General features: G+C 40.1%; 1 protein-coding gene across 1 annotated transcript in view; it reads right to left on the bottom strand.

Annotated features, from left to right (window-relative positions):
- The window catches only part of Aldh18a1 (aldehyde dehydrogenase 18 family member A1), a 40,827-nt gene extending 28,648 nt beyond the window's left edge, over positions 1-12,179 (bottom strand). The window contains exons 1-3 of the mRNA XM_027930066.3: positions 12,009-12,179; positions 9,118-9,231; positions 776-990 (exon numbers count right to left, since the gene is read on the bottom strand). Of these exons, the coding sequence (XP_027785867.2) occupies positions 776-990; positions 9,118-9,202 (300 nt within the window). The 5' untranslated portion in view covers positions 9,203-9,231; positions 12,009-12,179. The remainder of the gene's footprint in view (positions 1-775; positions 991-9,117; positions 9,232-12,008) is intronic.
- Between the last annotated feature and the right edge of the window lie 9,115 nt (positions 12,180-21,294).

The following is a 21,294-nucleotide window of genomic DNA, read 5'->3' as shown; positions in this document are numbered from 1 at the left end:
CCACAGTTTCCTAATACCAATTCCTCAGGAAAGATTTTGATGTTGTTGTTTTGTATTGGGGCACTTAACCACTGAGCCATATCCCTGGCCCTTTTTTGTTTTAGAGACAGGGTTTCACTGAGTTGCTTAGGACCTTGCTAAGTTGCTGAGGCTGGTTTTGAACCAGTAATCCTCCTGCCTCAGCCTCCCAAGCCACTGAGATTATAGGTGTGTGCCATGGTGCCCAGCAGGAAAGATGTTTTTTAAAAAGTGAAAATATGATTTTGGAGCACAGAGAGGCATTGCAGCTAGAGAAGAGGTCTAGCTTATCTCTGGGATGTCTGGATGACTGGTTTTTACCTCAAACCAGCAAAATAAAAACAAACAAAAAAAGGAAGCTCAGTATTTATTTATACATGTCCACTGGGATTCTCAATCCTGAATATATATCAGAGTCACCTGGGAAACTTTAAAAACAGATGCATGCACTCCACTCGAGATACTTATCAAAGGGTTGGGAGTGAAACCCAGGCCCCTCCAGGCTCCTCAGATGATTCCAACACATAGCCAGGATTAAGAATCTCTCTCACACAGAGCTCCTTCTCTAAGAAGCCTGGAGGATGAAATGCATAACATCAACTCTATTCCTTGACTTCTCCTTTCTTGCCCTGGGATGCTATCTCCTGCTGGCATCTATACCGCCAGGTAAGAGAGTTTTGAGACAAGTCCTTATAGTGGAACCAACAACTTTAAGACCCTATTTTGGTTCAGCAGAATTTTCCACCTTGGCAATTACCTGCTCAACAATAGACGCAAGGCGCCCCAGTGCCAGGCCACACTCATCCCCTCGGGTCACCACGGCACTGCCGAGTTTCACCACGATTCTCTTGGCATGCTTCAGCTCACTGCGGTGGGCAAAAGACTTGCCATGGGTACGACTGAGGGGTACAGTGATAAAGGGGATGTTGCTCCAATAACGAACATGTCTGATGGCTGAAGGCTGGACACGATCTGCAGCCCCCGAACAAAGTCAAATGCAAGACAAAAAGAAAGACACAGAATAATTTTTCAAGAAAAAGAGGGCACGTAGTATTAACCAGTTGAGCCACTAAAAAGTAGCTTTATCATTACTGAGTGAAACCAGTATGCCAAAAATATATCTAGCATGTTCTCAGTGTAGTGCTGTATGGAGTTTACACTCAGTACACAGGTCACAGGCAAACACTGCTGACGACTAGTATAAATGAAACAATCTTCCCAAAGAAACATCGATAGAACACAACAAAAGCCTTAAGAAGGTTCAATCTGGGCTGGGGATGTGGCTCAAGCGGTGGCTCGCTTGCCTGGTGTGCGTGCGGCCCGGGTTTGATCCTCAGCACCACATACAAACAAAGATGTTGTGTCCACCGAAGACTGAAGAATAAATATTAAAAATTAAAAAAAAAAAGAAGGCTCAATCTTCTGATCTAGCAATTCCATGTTCATAAATTTATTCTAAGGAATAAGTCAGAGATGTGAAAACAAAGAGTTGTGTCAGAAGCTGTTCATCAGAATGGATAGGAAAAACCAGAAGCAGAGTAAATGTCCAAAGAAAAGGGGAGAAAGATTAACATTTTTAGAATTTTTTAAAAGTGCTCATGATATATGGGTTTCATGTATATATGTCTAAATGTACAGAAAAGGACAAATAAGTCAAAATATTAATATTTTATTTCTGGTGGGATTATGGGAGATTTAAAATTTCTTCCTTCATCCTTTCTTATGTTTTTCAAATTTATGCAATAAAAATGCATTGCTTTCATAATCAGAAAAATATGTGCTTCTGAAGAAACCACACCATTATAAAAAGAGGGAGAGTCTGAATATCAAAAGACATTAAAGATTTGGTAATCAGTATGAATAATAAAAAAAAATCATAACTAATCCACGTACAATTTTCTCTCTGACATGACAGCATGAATCCTGATGCCTGTAACAATGATAAAAGAAGCACTGCTTCTCAAGAAAGAGCAAAGCTGTAGTCAGATAATTTCTTTCTGTCCCATTGGATATCTGCTCCTAAACAATCTTATCCTGGTTCTTTTTCTTGTAACACTGTAAAAGATTGCTAAAGGATATCTGCATAAAGCCAAAAGTAAAAAAGAGAAAAGTTGAATGTCAGGCAAGAACTCCTTCCCTATTTCTCATGGACCCAACTCCTGTTTCTCAAATTAACACTTCCCCATGTATCAGCTGGGCACAGTGCCACCAGTTAAAAGACTGTCTTTCTTTCTCAGTTATATATAAGCATGTAACTAAATTCTGGCTTATGAGATACGTGGGACTTCTAGGAACTTCCCTTTATTCATCCTGCTGCTTGGAACATGGGTATGAACGTTGGATCACAAACATCCATTTGGGACCACAAGAGAACATTAGAACTGTGAAGCAATCAGGGGAAAGAAGCACACCCCCAATGACTCCACAGAGCTGCTCTGGCAACCCTGGACAGCCTTCCTCCTTAGGGCTGCCAGCCTCCCCTCAAGGAAAAAGACAGAGACATGCACTTCTATCCTGCTGGAGCTGTTATGTGAGTTTCATGTGGCACACACCTAATTTAACTGGCCAGAAGGAGTGCTTAGGCAGGAAAGCAGGGCCTGGGCAGGAGAGGAGATGCTGACAGTAGATAGGGGTGGGGTCCCACAGCAAACAGATCTTCCCTTAGTGGAACTCCCTGACAGCAAGAAGAGAACAAGATAGGCAACATGGGTTCTCTCTTGGCAGGACTAAACTTTATTCCTTACAAAGGGTTAAGTTCTCTACACACTATTATAGGCAACAAATAAATATTTGAATGAATTACTTAAAAAAAAAATTGTCCCAAGCCACTGTTTGGACCATTCAGAGTAATTACCCTCACTTGAATCAGCCATTATTTACAGACAAATTTCTCTGCCTCTGCCTCCACTAAGTGCTTCCCTAACCATATCCTCGCTTCCACCCTCATTCTCTAGGCTGTAACAACAGTATTAAAGCAGGCAGAAGTGCATTCTCACAGCCTAGAAGATTCTTGTGTTTTCTTCTCCCCCAGGCTCTTTCCACACAAATAGAATAAAGAGCACTTTCAACAAAGTAGTAAAGAGTCCTTTCTTCCTTCCCTTAAATAATGATTTTTTAAAAAAAAAAAATTTAGTTGTTGATGGACCTTTATTTTATTCATTTATTTATATGTGGTGCTGAGAATTGAACCCAGTGCCTCACACATATGAGGCAAGCGCTCTACCACTGAGCCACAACCTCAGCCCGCAAATGATGATTTTTTTTAAAGTAACTATTTCAGGTTTGTGGGGATTCCAGAAATACCATCTGACTTTTTCCACAATAGGCTTGCAGGTGAGTTTCTGGCACAAGCTGCTTGCTTAGTAGGGATCCTCTGGGATAGAACCAGGGCTCTGGCACCCTTGCTGGAACCATGATGTACTATGGTTTCCTGCTGGCGCATCCCTGGAAACAAAGGACCAGTGTGTTTTTAGGGTACCTTTTTCTTAAAATTAGGTTATCAATATAGGTACCTGTCTTAGTCTTAAAGAATATTATTCTAAGGGACAGGGGAAAGATCAAACAATCTATCTATCAAGGCATAAAAGTTGTACACATGATGATTTGGTCTCAGCAACCTGATAGAGAGAAGGGTGGTGAAGGAAAAGGAAGAGACTTCACTTCCTTGGATCTGAATCTGGGGTCAAGACCTAGGATCATTGATATGGTGTTTGCAGAGCTCAGAGCTCCATCAAGTATCAGGTGCCTCTATGGCAGCTATGAGTTCTAAGCCTATTGGTTATTTGTCTCTCCTGACCACTGCAGGGCTGTTGTATCCTGAAAGGGTATAAACATGGGTGGGGAGGCCTCCTAGAGCACATTAGGTGCACAGGTGTGGCCAGCAGGTCAGCCGGGGTGATCAAATGGCAGAAACCAATCAGAATCTAGCAGACAGGCTAGCACGAAGGAGACTTCTGACCTACAGCCTCTATCAACAGAGGAAGTTGGCACAGCTTGGTGCCAGGCAATCAAGGGTCACTCTGGCTACAGCAACTGGATTACAGTAGATTGAGGATGACAAGGTTCAGGAAGTGGTCACAATTATCAGCAAGGTTTCAAACAGATAAAAACTCAGTCAAGTCCAGGGAGTCTTAGCATCAAGGAGAGCTTCATGTGACCCAGGGCCTCTTGGGTTTCCTGTTGAACACTGTTTACCTTCCATGGATATAAAGGTCCAGAAATCTAGGGACAAGATCAGAAAGTGCCATCTTCACCATCAGATGCCCATCAACAGATGTGTGGATAAAGAAAACGTGGTCTATATACACAACAGAGCTTTACTCAGCCATAAAGGAGGATGAAATATGTCATTTACTGTAAATGGGTAGAACTGGAGAACATGATGATAAGTGAAATAAGCCAGATTCACAAAGTCCCGGGTCAAATATTTTCTCTCAAATGGAAGCTAGAGAGTGGTTGGGTCGGAGAGGGAGAGAGATAATGTGAGAGAGGGAGAGAAAGAGAAAGAAAAGGAATAAAAAAAGAATCTCATGAAAATAGAATGGAGACCAACAGAGTGGAGAAAGGGGATCAGGAGGGAAGGAGGAGGAGAGGGCATGGGGAAGTACTGGAAAATGAAATCTGCCAAATTATGCTATGTTCATGTATGAACATAGATCAATAAATATTGCTTATATATATATATGCATACATATGATTATAATGTACTAATTAATAATAATAGAAGGGATATTATTAGAGTAGAACAAGTAGATCAGAGGGAGGGAGAAGAAATATACTAGGGAAACAGATTGATCAAATTATGATATGTGCATGTATGAATATGGCATATTGAATCCCACTATTATGTATCATTATAAGGCACCAATAAAAAATCTTAAAAGTGCCTCGTTCTATAAATGAGGCTAATGAGATGAATAATATCAACAACAAAAATACTGAAATCAACATTTACTATAAACCATGAACTGTGCTAAGCAGTCAAGATTAAGCCTATACACAGGTAGAGGCTGTAAAAAGGACACACATAGGCTCTGCAGCCAGAATGTCTGAGTTGGAATCACAGCCCCTCTGTTTACTTGCTGCTACTTTACCTTTCTCATTAGGTTGTTATGGGGGGTGAAATGAGTTCATGCATAAACAGGGATCTAATACTTTCATAGTAATACTAATATAGCTATATGATAATATTAATCTATAGCTAATATTAATACAGCTGCATTATAAGAAAGTATTAGATATTATCATTACATCTCACTGAATTCTTATGCATTATTAGTTGTTCTTATTCCCATTTTATAAAAAAAGGAAATGGAGGCCTAGAGAAATTGAGTAACTTATCAATATTACCAGATTATAAAAGTGGCCACAATGCTTTGTAGATTCTCACACCAACAGGTGGAATCTACTTTCCCACTCCTTAAGTCTAGGTTGGCCCTGTGACTTGTTCTGCTCAGTATAAATTCTGGGCTTAAGCCTCAAGAGGCCTTGTAGCGTCCATACATGATGTTCTTGGGAACCCACACACATCAAGTGAAGATGATGGACAGCTTGCTGGAGGTGGGAAATGACATGGAACAGAGGTGACCTGTCATCCCCATGGGAGCCTCCCAAGACCCTAGCAATCAGTCCTGAGCCATTCTAAGAGGCGGCACAGTCACTGATAACTGAACCCAGTCAAAAATGCTAACCCACAGAATTGTGACCTAAATAGCCAGTTGTTGTTTTAAGTCACTAAGTTACATAATTTGTATGCACTGCAGACTGTTTTCACATGTGGGAAGCCTGCTCTAATGTTTTATAAACTTTTAACCTTTATATTCCTCTTCATATGAATGGGAGACTGAGATTTTCTAGATGATACTGAGCAAGTCATCTTGCAGTGAGGCCTGGAGATGGACTACTCATCAGGTTGGGTGATATCAAAGAGGCAGCCATCTCAAAACATCAAACACAGACCTCAAACAAGTGATGCTAGAACCGGATATCCGCAGGCTAAAAAATGAACCTTGATCTTAAACTTCACACCTGATACAAAAATTAACTCAAGTGGATCACAAACTTAAATATAGAATGTGAAACTATAAAGTTTTTAGAAAAAGCAGATGAGAAAATTTTCAGAACCTAGGCCTATATATGAGTGTTCTTAGACTTATTTGACCCCAATAGTATAATCCATAAATTGAAAAACTGAACCTCATCAAAATAAACTTTCTTCTGTGAAAGACCCTGTTAAGAAAATGAAATGATAAGCTAATAAACTGGGACAAAATATTTATAAACTACATATGTGACAAAAGACTAGTACCTAGGGTTGTGATTCAGTGGTAGCGTTCTCGCCTAGCATGCATGAGGCACTGGGTTTGATCCTCAGCACCACATAAAAAAATAAAGTCAATAAAGTTCATCAACAACTAAAAAAAAAGACTAGTACCTAGAAGATACAAAAAATTCTCAAAATTCAATTGGAGAAAACCAAAAAAATCCATTTACAAATGAGCAAGACATGAAAAAACATTTCACTGAAGAAGACACAGAGAAGGTAAATGATCATGTGAAAAGATATCCACCACTAGTCATTAGGGAAAGCAAGTTAAAACTAACATCATCCATCCATCAAAATGGCTAAAATAAAAGTCACAATATCAAATGCTGATAAAATGTAAACCCAGATCTACATTTCATCAGCATTTGATATTGTCACTTTTATTTTAGCCATTTTGATGGATGGATGATAGCTTTGATGTTAGTGGATCCCTCATATATTACTAGTGGGAATGTAACAATGTAACCATTGTTCAGTTACACTGCAAAAACAGTTTGGCAGTTTTTGGTAAAACTAAACATCCAACTACCATCACACCCAAAAAGTGCAGACTTTTGGGCATTTATCCCACAGAAATGAAAACTATGTTCACACAAAATCCTGTACACAAATTTTCAAAGCAGCCTTATTCAAAATGGTACCCCCTCCCCCCAAAATAAAAATCTAGATGTCCTTTAATGGGTGAATGGTTAGAGTGTGATACACTGATAATATTAAAAACTAATTAAAACAAATTAAAGAAAAAGATATTCATTGTTAAAAATATTAAAAGGAAAAGAAGTCAAAAACAGCATGCCAATCACATTTAAAACAGTGTGTGTCTATAAATAGATAAATAGTCTGGAACTTAATATTCCTAAATATTAATAATGGATATTTCCATAATATGAATTTATGGTTAGCAAAAAATTTATAATTTTAAATGCTTTGCACTTTCTAAATTTTTGTAATTAACATAACACTTAATCATCAGAATTTAAGATGTCATTTTTAAAAAACTATACCATGGAATAATCTACAGCCAGTAGAGATTAACTTATATAAGATATTTTACTGATATGGGAAAATACCTTTTATCTAACTATAAAAAGCAGACTGCTAAATACTATTTTTGGAATCAATTGCATACAAAAAAAAGGTTAAATATGTGTGTGGGTGGGGAGAGAGAAAGTAAAAATGTATTATAAAAACTTTCCCAGAACTGGCTGTATAGCTCAGTGGTAGACCACTTGCCTAGCACTTGTGAGGTCTTGGATTGATTTCCAGCATGGCACAGAAGAAAAAACAGAGACTTTACCAAAAAGTTAACTATGGTTCTCTTAGGGCAGTGGCATTATGAATTCTTTTTCCTTGAGCTTTTTTATGTTTTCCATATTAAAAAGCAATACTTCAAAAAGAAAAAGTGGCTGTGTCTTCCTCTACAGATAGTCCCTGTCCTCCCTTGAGTGCATATTCCTTGCTTTACCCCCAAAGTGCCTCTCTTTTGAGACTGCCCCCGTTCTTCCTTGAATGTGTCTCTCTACTTTCCTAAATAAACCTGCCTATGGGCTGGGGATGTGGCTCAAGCGGTAGCGCGCTTGCCTGGCAGGCATGCAGCCCAGGTTCGATCCTCAGCACCACATACAAACAACCATGTTGTGTCTGCCGAAAAAACTAAAAAATAAATATTAAAATTCTCTCTCTCCCACCCTCTCCCTCTCCCTCTCTTTTTTAAAAAAAAACCCTGCCTATGTCTTTGAAAAAAAAGAATAAATAAAAAATGAAAAAAAAAAAGTACTGCTATTTTTTAAATTATAAATTAAATGAAAAAATATGCTTTAACAATAAAATAAATGTAGTAAAAACTTTGTTAAATAAAAATTACAGGGGCTGGGGCTGTGGCTCAGTGGTAGAGTGCTTGCCTAGCATATGTGAGGCACTGGGTTCAATCCTCAGCACCACATAAAAATAAATAAATAAACAAAATAAAGGTATTGTGTCCATCTACAACTAAAAAAAAAAAAAAAAAAAAAATTACAGAAGACATTATTTTGGATTAAGCTCCTGCACTGGACTACAACAAACCAGACTAAAAATCAAAATGGAGTCACCAATACTAAAGCTCCGCATCCTGACTCTCCAAGAAATCAGGAAAAGACAGACAAATTTCCCAAACAGACCAGTGTCATTGTTACTGAAAGCTTGTCCTTCATGCTAATCCAATAATGAGAACACAGTTTTAAGAAAAAGGAAAAAAAGTTTTATTGCTTTGCTAGCAAAGGAGAAACACAGGGGACTCCGGTCCCAGAGTCTGTGATTCTGCCTGTTAGCAGGAACAGGGAGCAGAACTTTTTAAAGAAGTGATTCAAAGGCTACTCTTCAACTGTTCTCTGTTGAAGCTGTAATTCATTTGCTAATTTGGGATACAGTCATTTCTGAGATCTTCTGGTACCATGCCCAAAGTCTGGGTTACTTCATTCCTATAGTGGGTATGGTACTCAAGGACATATCAATCTACACGGGATGGGGAAGAAAGGTAATCCCATTTCTCCTGAGATTAGAGAGGGGCAGGGAGAGAGGAAGAGAAAGAAACATATCCATTTAAAAAATAAGTTGCAATGGCAGAGCAGCAAGAGCTACATTCAAAGCATAAAGTGACCATAAAGCAAAGTTTCCTCTGATTAAATCAGTAACAAAATCAATTGAAATTAAAACAACAACAACAAAAACAATACAAACTTGTATGAAAAGCACTTGGACCACCATACCCCCACATACTCATCAGTGATACATACGAGATCTGGAGACAGCTGTGGACTTGACCCAGGGCAGGAGATGGTTGAAGGACTGGGACCCAGAGCGGTAAACTTGACTCAACATGCTGAGAGATGGTCTGAGAGATGAAGTATCTGTAGAATGTAATTTTTAAAAAGTAAATCATGAAAAATACTAGACAATTCATTTTATTTTCCTATATTCTTCGAGTAAAAATTTGACCCTTATGTTCTAAACTCCTCTGCATTAGAGTAACTCCTATCTCTTCTGTATTAGAGAAAAGAAAAGAAGAGACAAATGGCTCCCTCCCAAGCCCTAGCCCTTCTTTTTCCAGTGCCATCTTAGTTTTCATAGAAGCAAACAGCAATTTATGGCTATGAATATTTTGAGTGATGAAAAAGCTTTAAGGTACATGTTTACATATTGATACTAGATCTTCATTACAATCCTTACACTGTTGGGGGGGGTCTCCAATAGATGAACAAATCCAGCATCCTAGAACAGACCTCTCCTGCTATCACCTCCCAACCAAAGATGGAAATTCACATATTTGAAATGTCAGCTTAATTCTTGTCCTCCACAAAAGATATGAAAGGCCAGAGGCTGCAGCCACATTTTTCTTCCTGTTTCCCACAGGAATCTAAAGCAACACTGCATCCCTGGAAGGGAATGGGGGAGCAATGCTTACAACTGGCTAACATTTCAAATGACTGAGCATATCTCATGAGGATGAATGAGTACATGACTAGAAATTTCAGCATGGAGGACAGGGTGGTTATGGGCATTTTCGCACCCTGGTCAAACTTGGAGGCTTCAAACAGTTTAATTCTAAAAACAAAACAAAAGCAACAGCAACAACGAAAACAAACTGGGAACTCCTTCCTACATGCACAAGGTAAAGAAGCCATTCATTATCGCAGCAGCACTTGTTATGTTATGGGGACACTGCTGTTTTCATAAGATAAGAAAAACCCTTTCTTTGCTGGTAGGCTCCCCTTTAACTTGTTCTCTATAGACTGGGAGGTGTATTCCAAATAAATGTGCCTCAGAAAACCAGAAGTTAGTCTCATAGTGAAAAAAAATAAGGAATGGCACACATTGTTCTACAATTTATACTGTACAAAGGCACAGAAGTGGGCGAGAGATGTGCAGGACACATCTGCTATAAAACACATGGCATCTGATAGGCAACTGAAAATGTCAAGTGATCTCTATTGACTTCTGGTTTCTACAAAATCCTTACGTATGATATGAACCCATGATCTATTTGCCTCTATATAAATTCCTTCAATAATATTTACTAAATCAATATTTATGTGTGAATTCTCCAAAATACTTATGAAGAGCCAAAGGGTAAAAAAAAAAAAAAATTCAATGGTGACACTAAATTCCAGGTCTACCTCTTCATGAAAACTTCCCCAGCAACTCTAGCCTTCGATGTTGGATTTAATCCTCCAGATTGGCTTTTCCCAATTCACCACTGACAGCCAGGTAAACAGGACAGGGAACATGCACTTTGAAGGTGAACAGATTTGGGCTCAAGCTCTGTGCTTGCAAGCTGGTGCCTTCTGGAGGGTACTTAATCTTAAGCTTCAATTTCTTTGTTGCTAAATGAGGGACAGTAATAGTTACAATGAGATAATGCATGGAAAGTACTTGATCGTAACAGATGACCAATACATATCAGTCTTCCTCCTCCTGTCTTTTAGGCACTAACATGTCTCTCAAACTTTTCTTCTTTTATTTTCTTCAGGACCTATCACAGGCACAAAGAAGTCAATTATCACTGATGGATATGATACACACATATTTGCAGACTATTTACCCTTCTTTTATCAAAGGTACCTGCAATCTCTGAAAGGTCCATTAATTTACCTGTTGAGGACTGACCTAGCAACCAGGCCACCTGGCCTGTTCCCCTGTACCACTTGTCTCCTACTGAGTTCCCTGACTGCAATGGACTGTTCATCCTGCTAGAATTTATCACTCCCCAAAAAGCAGAAAGCTGATCCTTGGGAGCAAAGGAAGGGTAAGGGTGTGTGTGTGTGTGTGTGTGTGTGTGTGTGTCCGACTGTGCACACTGTGTCTAGACTCAATGTCGTCAGGTGCAAAAGTTTCCACGTTTTGCCTCTGGACATTTCTCAAGAACCTCTCTACATATTCTAAACAGAAAGCCCTTATCTTACTGATGTAGACAGAAAACTGAACTTCAGTCCCAACAAACTTCACCCAAGCAACACATGCTCAGTACATGGCTCACCCCTACACAAAGACAAAGGCCCAAAGATAAATCTCACCACCTCAGAGGGCAGAAGATAATGACAGGGGAAGAGGTAAGGTACGTGGGGTGGGGGTGGGGAATTCAGGTGTGACCTAATGTGCTAGAAAGAAAAATCAAACACCATATGGCATATTGCAAAAGGCTCTTTTGAGCTAATCCCAGGCTCCAGAGACGTTCCCGAATGCCCAGGTGGGCCCACTGCGAACTGCAGACACAGGCCCCTGTTACAAACCTATTACACCACAATCGTCAGCCAGGTGCAGTGGAAACTGCTTCCGAACTCTGGGGCTGAGAAGGGGCTTGCAGATTCTTCTAGCCCATTACTCGTGCGATTGCCCGGAGGTTGGGGGGGCCTAGAGCCATCAGTAAACCTCAGGTCGCCGCCCCCCAGCATATGGACGCGTGCGCGAGCCCTGCAGCGCGCTCAGGGCGGCCCAGCTACCCCACTCTCTCTCAGTCTGCGCCCGCCTGCACCAGCCCGCCGACCCCCGCCAGGCCTGGCCCCCGTCCCCACCAGGCCCGCGGCCACATCCCCGCTGGGTGGCCCGCACACTCCTCCCGCCTTGGCCCGGCGCGCACCCGCCTCCGCAGAGACCACGGTGCCTGCAGTCCCCGCAGGACAATGCTTACCTGCTTGGCCAAAGCCGCCAGGCCCGCACTCCCCTGGGTCTGATGCAGCCCCACGCTCCTACTCCTTTTTCTTCCGTCTGCGCCCCGCACGATAAAGTTACGTCAGCAGGTCAGCAGCGTTGGAGTAAACCCGGGCCGTGGGGCCTCCGCTATTGACGTAGGGTGACAGGCCACCCCGGAGCTGCGCTGCGGTAACTGCGCAGGCGCCTTCCGAGAATCCGGCAGGCGCTCCACGTGGCGGATCCCGCCCCCGACCCAGCCTCAGGCCCCGGCAGACGCGGGCGGTGGTGGGCGGGGCTCCGGGCGCCGGAAAACCTCCACGTCCTCCGAGAGGGATGGGTCCCCCACCTGTCAAGAGCAGCCCCAGCCAGCCCTTCCAGAGGTAGCAAAGGTGCTTAGCATCCTCAGCTGCTGTCAGTGTTGATCATTTATATCCCACCCTTACCTCGGAAATAGTTCGGATTAATTTACAGAGGAGGGCATACAAAGTTTGGCTGTTTAAATGGGTAAATTTTGGCACTACAATTAAACGATTATCCACCTGAGTATCTGGACGTTTTCCTATTAATGTCAACCTAACTCTTTCAGCAAAGGTAGAGGTAAGAATATTGCCTTTTAAAATAGAGTAATCTCTGATGATTGGAATCATTCCAAAGATGAATACAAACCTTAGAGTAGAGGGTTTCTCTCCTCTTTGCCTACCTTCTGTGTGTTTTCTTCAGAGAACATCCCTGCATAGTTGAGGGTGCCGAGTTTTTCATTGGAGGTTGATGCCTTGTGTTTTTATAGTCCTGACAATAAGACTGAGTCTATTTACATCTTTTTTTCATTCATTAAACATTGGCTACTTCTGTCACCTCAATTCAATTCCTCAAATTTCATATGTTGGAAATTTAATCCTCCATGCGGCAGTATTGGGAAGTGAAACCTAATGAAAGGTCTTAGGTTAGAAGGGGATCTGAACTCATAAATTGGTTAAAGGCATTATAGGTAAGTTTTGCAGGAGTGAGTTTGCCCTCTTCTGATCTTCAACCATGTTATGACACCCTGGCTTGTCTTTCTGCATTCGGTCATGTGAGGACAAATAAGAAGTTCTTCACCAGATGTCAGGGCTTTGACTTTGGACTTTCTTGCCTCTAGAGCTGTGAGAATCTAAGTTTCCATTTTACAAAATAAAATTCCCAGTCTTTGACATTCTTTTACAGCTGCACAAAATGGACTGACAACTACTTTATTTGCCAGGCATTCCCCTGGGTGTTGAGGAAAACATTGTCCCCTACCTTAGATGGGTTCACTTGTCTTATGGGAGAGACAAATGTATGAGCAAATCATTACAACACAATGTGATGAACACTAGAGAAGTGGATGCCCAGAGATTCAGGTATAGCTTTTAAAAGATTTGTCATTTGAACTGTGCTTTGAAGGACAAGAAGTAAATAGTTCACCCAGAGAGAAAAGGGGAACATGAACATAAGAAGAGGGAATGGAATATGCAGGAGCGCTCTTTGAAAAGAGGCTGCCTGTGGGATGGGACAGGAGAGGCCTGGCAGGGAGCCCACCTTGCAAATGGGTTTTCTGAGCCAAGTTAAAGATTCTGAAATTTTTTGATCCTCAAAGACAGAGTACCAAAACTTTCAAAGTCCTGGAATGATATGATAAGATTTTCGTGTCAGAAATCAGTAAAAGGGTGGAAGCTAGGAGGTTGGTTAACCTATTGATAAGGCCCAGGGAAGAAATGATGGCTGGACAAAAGGCCCCAGTCAGTGGGTATGGGAGCAAGAAAGAGGAAGAACTGACAACACTTACTGCTTGAAGGGGGAGAGTGAGCAGAGGAGTACTTGGGAAGCTGATGATGCTGTGATGAAATGAGTCAGAAAATAGATGAAGGAAGCATTTCTTTGGGGTAAGGGGTTGGCACAGTCAGGGCCCCCCCACCAAGAATAGGAGCCCTTAGGAGTTAGAGATGAACACCTTTCAGGAAAAATATGACAGTCTAGCTAGCTCTCAGTCTTCCTGGATTAACAGCCATATCAGAAAATTAGGAGTTAAAAGATGAGCCAGTCTTCAAGACTATACGGGTGAGATTACATGCCAGGAGGTGGGAAGCTGGAAAGCCAGCTCCATTTCTGAGACTATGGTCTGCAGAAATGCCAGCTAATGCCAGACAAAGTGTGCTATTCTGAAAATATTAATGTCAGAGAGTTTACCAGATGATAAGGGGCAACTTGTTAAATGCATGCATAGAGTAGTCACCAAGTAATCATAGTTACCTTTACATTATTAACACACTAAAACACACATCACTAGGTAGAGAATTGAGATGGTAATGAGGGCTGGGCATGGTGGCACATGTCTGTAATCCCAGCTCTGAAGGCTGAGGTGGGAGGATCCCAAGTTCAAAGCCAGCCTCAGTAACGGCAAGGCACTGGGCAACTCAGTGAGACCCCGGCTCTAAATAAAATATAAAATAGGTCTGGGGATGTGGCTCAGTATTTCCATGCCCCTGAGTTCAATCCCTGGTATCAAAAAAACCAACCAACCAAACAAAAAACCCCATCGTAATGTGACATGTAATACACAAAGAAGCATGATGGAGAACAGTGCAGGCATGACTGAAATCCCACCTGAACCTGCGATGACAACAAGAGGCCAGGTTCTGCCATCCCAGAGATGCCACAAAAACTATTCCCTTTTGTTCTTTGCTTGGGTCAGTATGGGATTCCTGTCCCCTGGGTGCTGCCTACCTTCTGGTGGGAGCAGAAGTCTCAGAGAAAGTCTTGTCTGTGCTTCAAATTCTTTCTGGACCCAGTGCTCATTTCTACAACTCTGGATCCAAGAACCTGAGTTTGATAACAGGAAGAAAGCATGGAACATGTTAAATTTTGAGCATTTTGGGTTTGATGTAGGGAAAAAAAAGTAAAAGAAGTAAAACTGTCCTCACGTAAGTTACATCTGGTACCTTGGCTTTTCTTTTAAGATTCTCATCATGTAATTTGGGCAAATTAGGTAACTGTGGGTATAGTTAGAGCTAAGGGAATAGGATTTTCTCCATGTTAGAAGGCTTGTTCTGGTTCTTTTCTTAACCCACACAGCATCTTATGGTAATTACTTGTCTGCCTTCCCTGCTAGAATTGTAAGTCCCTAGGAGCAAGGAAGTATATTCCTGGGACATAAGAAATATTCAATATTTGATGAGTGAATAAATTTAATTTGTTTTGGTTTAATTTTCTCAAATAAGAAAGTGGTCTTGGACATAAGGCTCTGGGTTTGATCTCCAGCACTGAAAAAAGAAAGAAGGGCTAATAACATCATCTTTGTCTGTCTCATACAGTTGTTAAATAGAGTGTCAAATATAAAAATCCTTAATGCTCCACAGACATTTTCTATTTTAATTATTACTGATATTTCCATTACTATTTTACTACTTGTATTAAAGAAATGGGATATGTGGCTGTGGATTGGGAAAAATCAAATACCAGACACATGAGCTAGTCTGTCTCATCACAGAAGTCAAGAGAGTAATTCAACTATGGTATCTTTCCTGCATATGATAAAAAGACAGATTCTTTCTGACTGGAGGGATTTAACTTCTTGTCTCAGCAAATAGAAATAAGGGTAGACATGGCCAGAAAGTCACATAGGAAGTGGGACATTAAGGATTGGGCTATAAGAATGCAGGATTGAGGGATGATTCTTTAGATGCTGTCTTTAAGTTCTGTTAGGCTTCAGTTCTCTTTTTTAATGTAAATTTTTAAATTTATATATGACAGCAGAATGCAAATTCTTATTACATATATAGAGCACAATTTTTCATATCTCTGGTTGTATACATAGTATATTCACACCAATGGGTTTCAGTTCTCTTAGCCTCACATTAATTGTAAAGAACAGAAACTCATTCCAACAAGGCAATTTATTAGAAGAAGTAACTGATAGTCTCCAAGGGAAGAGGGTAAACTTGGGTCTCACAGGGGCAAGGACAAGGATTTAGAAAATTAGGAAATATATATATATGTATGTATGTAAATAAATAAATATATATATATATATATATATATATATATATATATATATATATCCTCCATTTCTCAGTCTCTTGTTTAAATTTCTCTTTGTACATCTGCTTTTTCTTCCTTTTTTCCCACATTTTTTTTATTGGTGCATTATAGTTGTACATATTGATGGGATTTGTTGTTACATATTCGTACATGCACACAATATAATCATATAACTTGGCCAATATCATTCCCAAGTCCTTTTCTTTTAATAAACTCTCCATTAATGAACATTTGGTAGAAAATGGCTTCTCCAGTCCTAGACATCTCTTCCAGTTAGTGTCCAATCCTGGCAAACTTCTAGTCTTGGTCTCAGTTGAAAATTCCTAGAAGAGAAAATCTTCCTGGCTTAGTGTGGTTCAGGACTCCATTCTTGGGCAAATCTTCTATGGTAAGAATAGGAAAGTTGTACATGGGATATGAACACAAAGGTTGGGTTTTATGATTTAGATATGAAATGTCCTCCAAAAACTCATGTGTGAGACAATGTAAACATTTTCAGAGATGAAACGATTAGATTGTGAGATGTGTAACCTTATCAGTGGATTAATCCACTGATATGGATTAACTGGGTCATAACTGTAGGCAGACAGGGTGTGGCTGGAGGAAGTAGATAACTTGGGGTGTGTCTTTGGGGTATATATTTTGCCCTTGGTGAACAGAGCTGTCTCTCTCTTTTCTGGCTGCCATGTTCTGAGCTGCTTTACTCCACCACACTCTTCTGCCTTGATGTTCTGCTTCATCTTGGGCCCAGAGATATGAAGTCAGCCAACCATGCAGTGAGACCTCTGAAACCGTGAGCCAAAATAAATTTTTCCTCCTTTAAGTTGTTATAATCAGGTCTTGGGATCACAGCGACAAAAGAGCTGACTGAAACACTGAGCCCATTAGCAGGCAGAGGTCTAAGTAATAGAAATGCTCAGAGAAGGGTGGACATATTCATGAGTTGATTGTAATGGGACATTTAAATGAAACAAGTTTCAGCCACACTATGCAACATCATTTTATAGTTTTCACAAACTAGGCTGTACATTGGAAGCACTAGGAGAGTTTTAAAAAAATTCAGATTTTTGGATCCTCACTTTGCAAGCCCCTTCTTCCACCAGTGAATGAGAATCTCTTAGGGGCAGGACCCAGGAATCAGTATTTTTATAAAGAACCCCAGTAGATTATATTGCGACAGGCATTTGGGAACCACTCCTAGACACCCCTAGAATGCCAAACAAATATATCAATAGAAGAGGGAAGTTACTCATAAATGCAGAACATTCCTACAGGTCACATACACAAGTTCTTTTAACAGAGCAATGCCTGTTTTCTTCAAAAATAGTTTTATTTTTTCTAGCTATAAAAATCGGAGATATTACCTTTTTAAAAGCTTCATTTCGACATGTAGCCTTTCAGAGTTTTTGTATGCCATGCACACAAAATATTTTTTTGTCTTACCAAAACAGGAACACAGAGTATATGCACTATTTTTCAGCCTGTTCCATTCAAGTAAAAGTAGATCATAAATGTTTCCCTATTGCAGTAAAGGCAAGTCTACACAATTTTCAATGACAACTTCCAATCTATAAATGAACTACAACTAGCGCTGTATTATTGAACATTTTTTTTCTCCTTGGGTAATGTTTAATAACTGGGATTGTTGGATCAAAGTTTATAAACATTTTAAGGATTTTGATACACATTATCAAATAGCTACCTGCCCTTCTCCTGAAATTTCTATGAATTTACAGTCCCACTAGAAATATTTGAGAGTACCTGTCTTCCCGCACCTGCAGTGAACTGGCTGTGATTTGAATTTTATTTTATCCAAATTGTACATACCCCTTTACAGTAAAACTTGTTTTTAAATTGATTACATGATTATAATAAAGACCTTTCATGCAGTAAGTTAAATGGTTCTTAACTTACCTGTTTAGATAAAGGGGAGGAATTAAGAAGATTGCATTTTCTATAGTTTTCAAAATGTCGAAAAACTAGGTGTAGAACCTAATGTGTACCAACTACTCAAATGAAAAAGGGAATCATTGTGAAGTTCTGTTACAAGGACAGTAGAGATAAAATGGCCATAAAATCTTATCTAAGGCATGTTCAACAGCCTTGTATTTGGCAAATAGTTAATTAGCAGAGCAAGTGCTTATTTCTGGCATAAGATCTCTGTATGCTACAGATTAAAATGGCACAGTGGCTGGGTGCAGTGGTGCACATCTGTAATCCCAGTGATTCAGGAGGCTGAGGCAGGCGGATCACAAGTTTGAGATCAACCGCAGCAATTTAGCAAGACCCTATCTCATAATAAAAATTTAAAAGGAGGTATATATCATCGATAGAGCAGTTGCCTAGCATATCTAAGGCACTGGGCTCAATTCCCAGCACTGCCAAAACCAAACCAAAACAAAACAAAAGGCACAGTGAGATATCTCTTCACACCTATTAGGATAGCTTAAATAAAAAAGTAACAAATATGTTTTCTAGAATGTGGAGAAATTTGAGCCCTTATGCACTGCTGGTGGGACTGTGAAATATTATAGTCACTTTGGAAAGTAGTCTGGCAGTTCCTCAGCAAGTTAAAGAGAGTTTCATTTGACCCACCAATTCCAGTATTTATATACCCAAGAAAATGAAAAGACTATATCCACACAAAAACATATGAATGGTCATAACAGCCAAAGAGTACGTACAACCTAAACGTCCATAGCTGATAGATGAATAAATAAAATGTGGTATGTCTACATATCTATATAGTGGAATAGTATTCATCCATAGAAGGAACAAAGTATTGATACATGCTACAACACAGATGAAACTTAAAAAGTATCATGCTAAGTGAAAGAAGACGGGAACAAAAGATCACATGGTATATGACTGCATTTAAAAGAGATGTTTAGAACTGGCAGGCCTATGGTAACAGGATGTTAGTGAATGTCAGGGCATGGAGGAAAAGAAAAAATGGGAAGGGACTGCTAATGGGTATATACTTTTCTTTATAGGGTCATGAAAACATTTTGAAATTAGTGGTGGTAACTGTGAACATGCTTAAAATACCCACTGAATTGTATACTTTATAGGGTGAATTTTAAGGCATATGAATTATATTTATATATATTTTTGTTATAGAGCAGAACTATAATATGGGAATAAGGATCTGACTAAAGGAGGGACCAGATTCTGAAAAGGACTCGAGTGCATTTTGAGTGGATTGAGTGTCTGCTATCCCATTAACCTGGATTGTCACATTAAGTTATTTCCCCTAAAGACCAAACCTGGAGAACCTAACTATTCTTCCAGCTTTGTGATCAGTTTTACTAAGGCCTCCTTGCCAAATTAAATGACATATCTGTTGGGGATCACACAGTGGACACTGGTGCAAACTGTGCCTTTGGCTTCCCAGTTCCTGTATTCCCTGTGAAGAATCAGCCCTGTAGAAGCATTTCCTCTGGCTTAGTGATCACTGCCACAAGAACTTCTTTGCCTTTCTTCCATGGAAACGGATTACTTTCCAGGGACTTTGGAGTGGAGCAAAATGATAAACCAGTCAGAGATGGTGTTTACAAATAGCATTTTTCTTCTCATGACGCAGGATTTATTATAGCAAAGCATATGCTTTATTAAAAGGCAATTTTAGTTTCAGAGCATTAATATTAAAAGTCTCTCAGTCCTTTCTGCCTGGTTTTCAAGTCCCCATGTAATAAGCTCCCAGACATTTTTGTCTACTCAATGTTTCTACTATAATCACTTTAGTCCCTTGACCTGGTCCGTAGGGCCTGGGCCTTCACTCAGATTTTTATAGGTTCTTGGAATCACCTCTTCCCTCCCACTCATTCTTCCAGTCCTACCCATCCCACATTAGTGCCAATCTCACCACCTCCTCAAAGCTTTCCCCTTACGAGTCTAGGCCACACTGATATTTGCTTCTTGGAACAAATGTGTCTCATGTGTCACATGTTAAGTCTTTCCCCACCAAATTGTCAGGTCATAGAGTATCTGTACTGTTATACCACAGTTTCACTGGATTTATTCTATAATATCCTATTCATTTTTCTTTTTTTTTTTGGGGGGGGGGTCTGGATATGGAACTCAAGGGTACTTTACCACTGAACTACATCCCCATCCATTTCCATTCTCTATTTTGAGGCCGGGTCTAAATTTCATAGGCTGGCCTTGAACTTGGAATCTTCCTGCCTTAGCCTCCCGAGTTAACTGGGAAACTGGGATTACAGACATACACCATTACGCCCAGCATTGCATCCTATTCTTTATATTCATTCCTTATACTAAAAGACTTAAAGTTTAAAATAATTAGATTTAATGATGTAGCTTCCATAAAATTTTTACTTTAATTACAAGAATAGCATGAGTCTACTATAGGCCTAAGCCTTTTTATGCTATCAAGTTCTCTATTATATTTCTAAACCAATTCCTCTCCACTCAGAAATAATAATAGGATATTATCTTTTCAGGAGTTTTATCTGCAAGCCAGAATCTCTGGTTTGGCCAGGCAGTCAGGGCTCTTTGTAAGGTACCTTATGCTTACAAAAATAGATTCCATGCTGAACCCACCACTACTGTCACTGGCATAAAATTGGGGTCTTCAGAGAATATCTCCCAGGAAAAGATTCCAAATCCCTTCATTCATATGCTATTGTGCTAATTAAAAAAAATTTTTTTTTTACTTGTAGATGGATATAATACCTTTATTTTGTTTATTTTTTATGTGGTGCCGGAATCAAACCCAGTGCCTCACGCATACTAGGCAAACACTCTACCACTGAGCCATATCCCTGGACCACTATTGTGCTAATTTATGAAAGTTTTTCTTTTCTTTCATAAACCTCATACACACAAAAGCAATCATCATGAAGCTCATCCCAGGGTTGTTAGCTTCTGTGCTGTTAGACTTAGTGCAACAAAGTTCTCAGTTTTATTTCTCCTCACCACAGTGAAGGGAAGGAAAGAGCAGAAATGAATGGTAAGGTCATTTGCCAGTGGAAAGGGGAGCTGGCATCCCAACATGCACTTTGGAAACTGAACAGAAAGAATTGCTTTCTCCACTCATCCCTGGGTAAAGGGTGTGGCCAGACTTTGGCAGAGGAGCCAGACAAATGCACAGCCAGCAGTTTTCTGGCCTGAACAGTCAGCTCCTCTGAAGTTCAGAGGGTAGCCATTCCTGAGTTCACTCTAGGTGACAGTAGGAGTGCATTTCTCTTCCTTTTGGGCCTGACTGT

The sequence above is a fragment of the Marmota flaviventris genome, chromosome 4 (genome assembly GCF_047511675.1).
Source record: "Marmota flaviventris isolate mMarFla1 chromosome 4, mMarFla1.hap1, whole genome shotgun sequence".
In the NCBI taxonomy this organism is placed as follows: domain Eukaryota; kingdom Metazoa; phylum Chordata; class Mammalia; order Rodentia; family Sciuridae; genus Marmota; species Marmota flaviventris.
The sequence above is the reverse complement of the archived record's forward strand: the minus strand, read 5'-3'. Positions and strand labels throughout refer to the sequence as shown.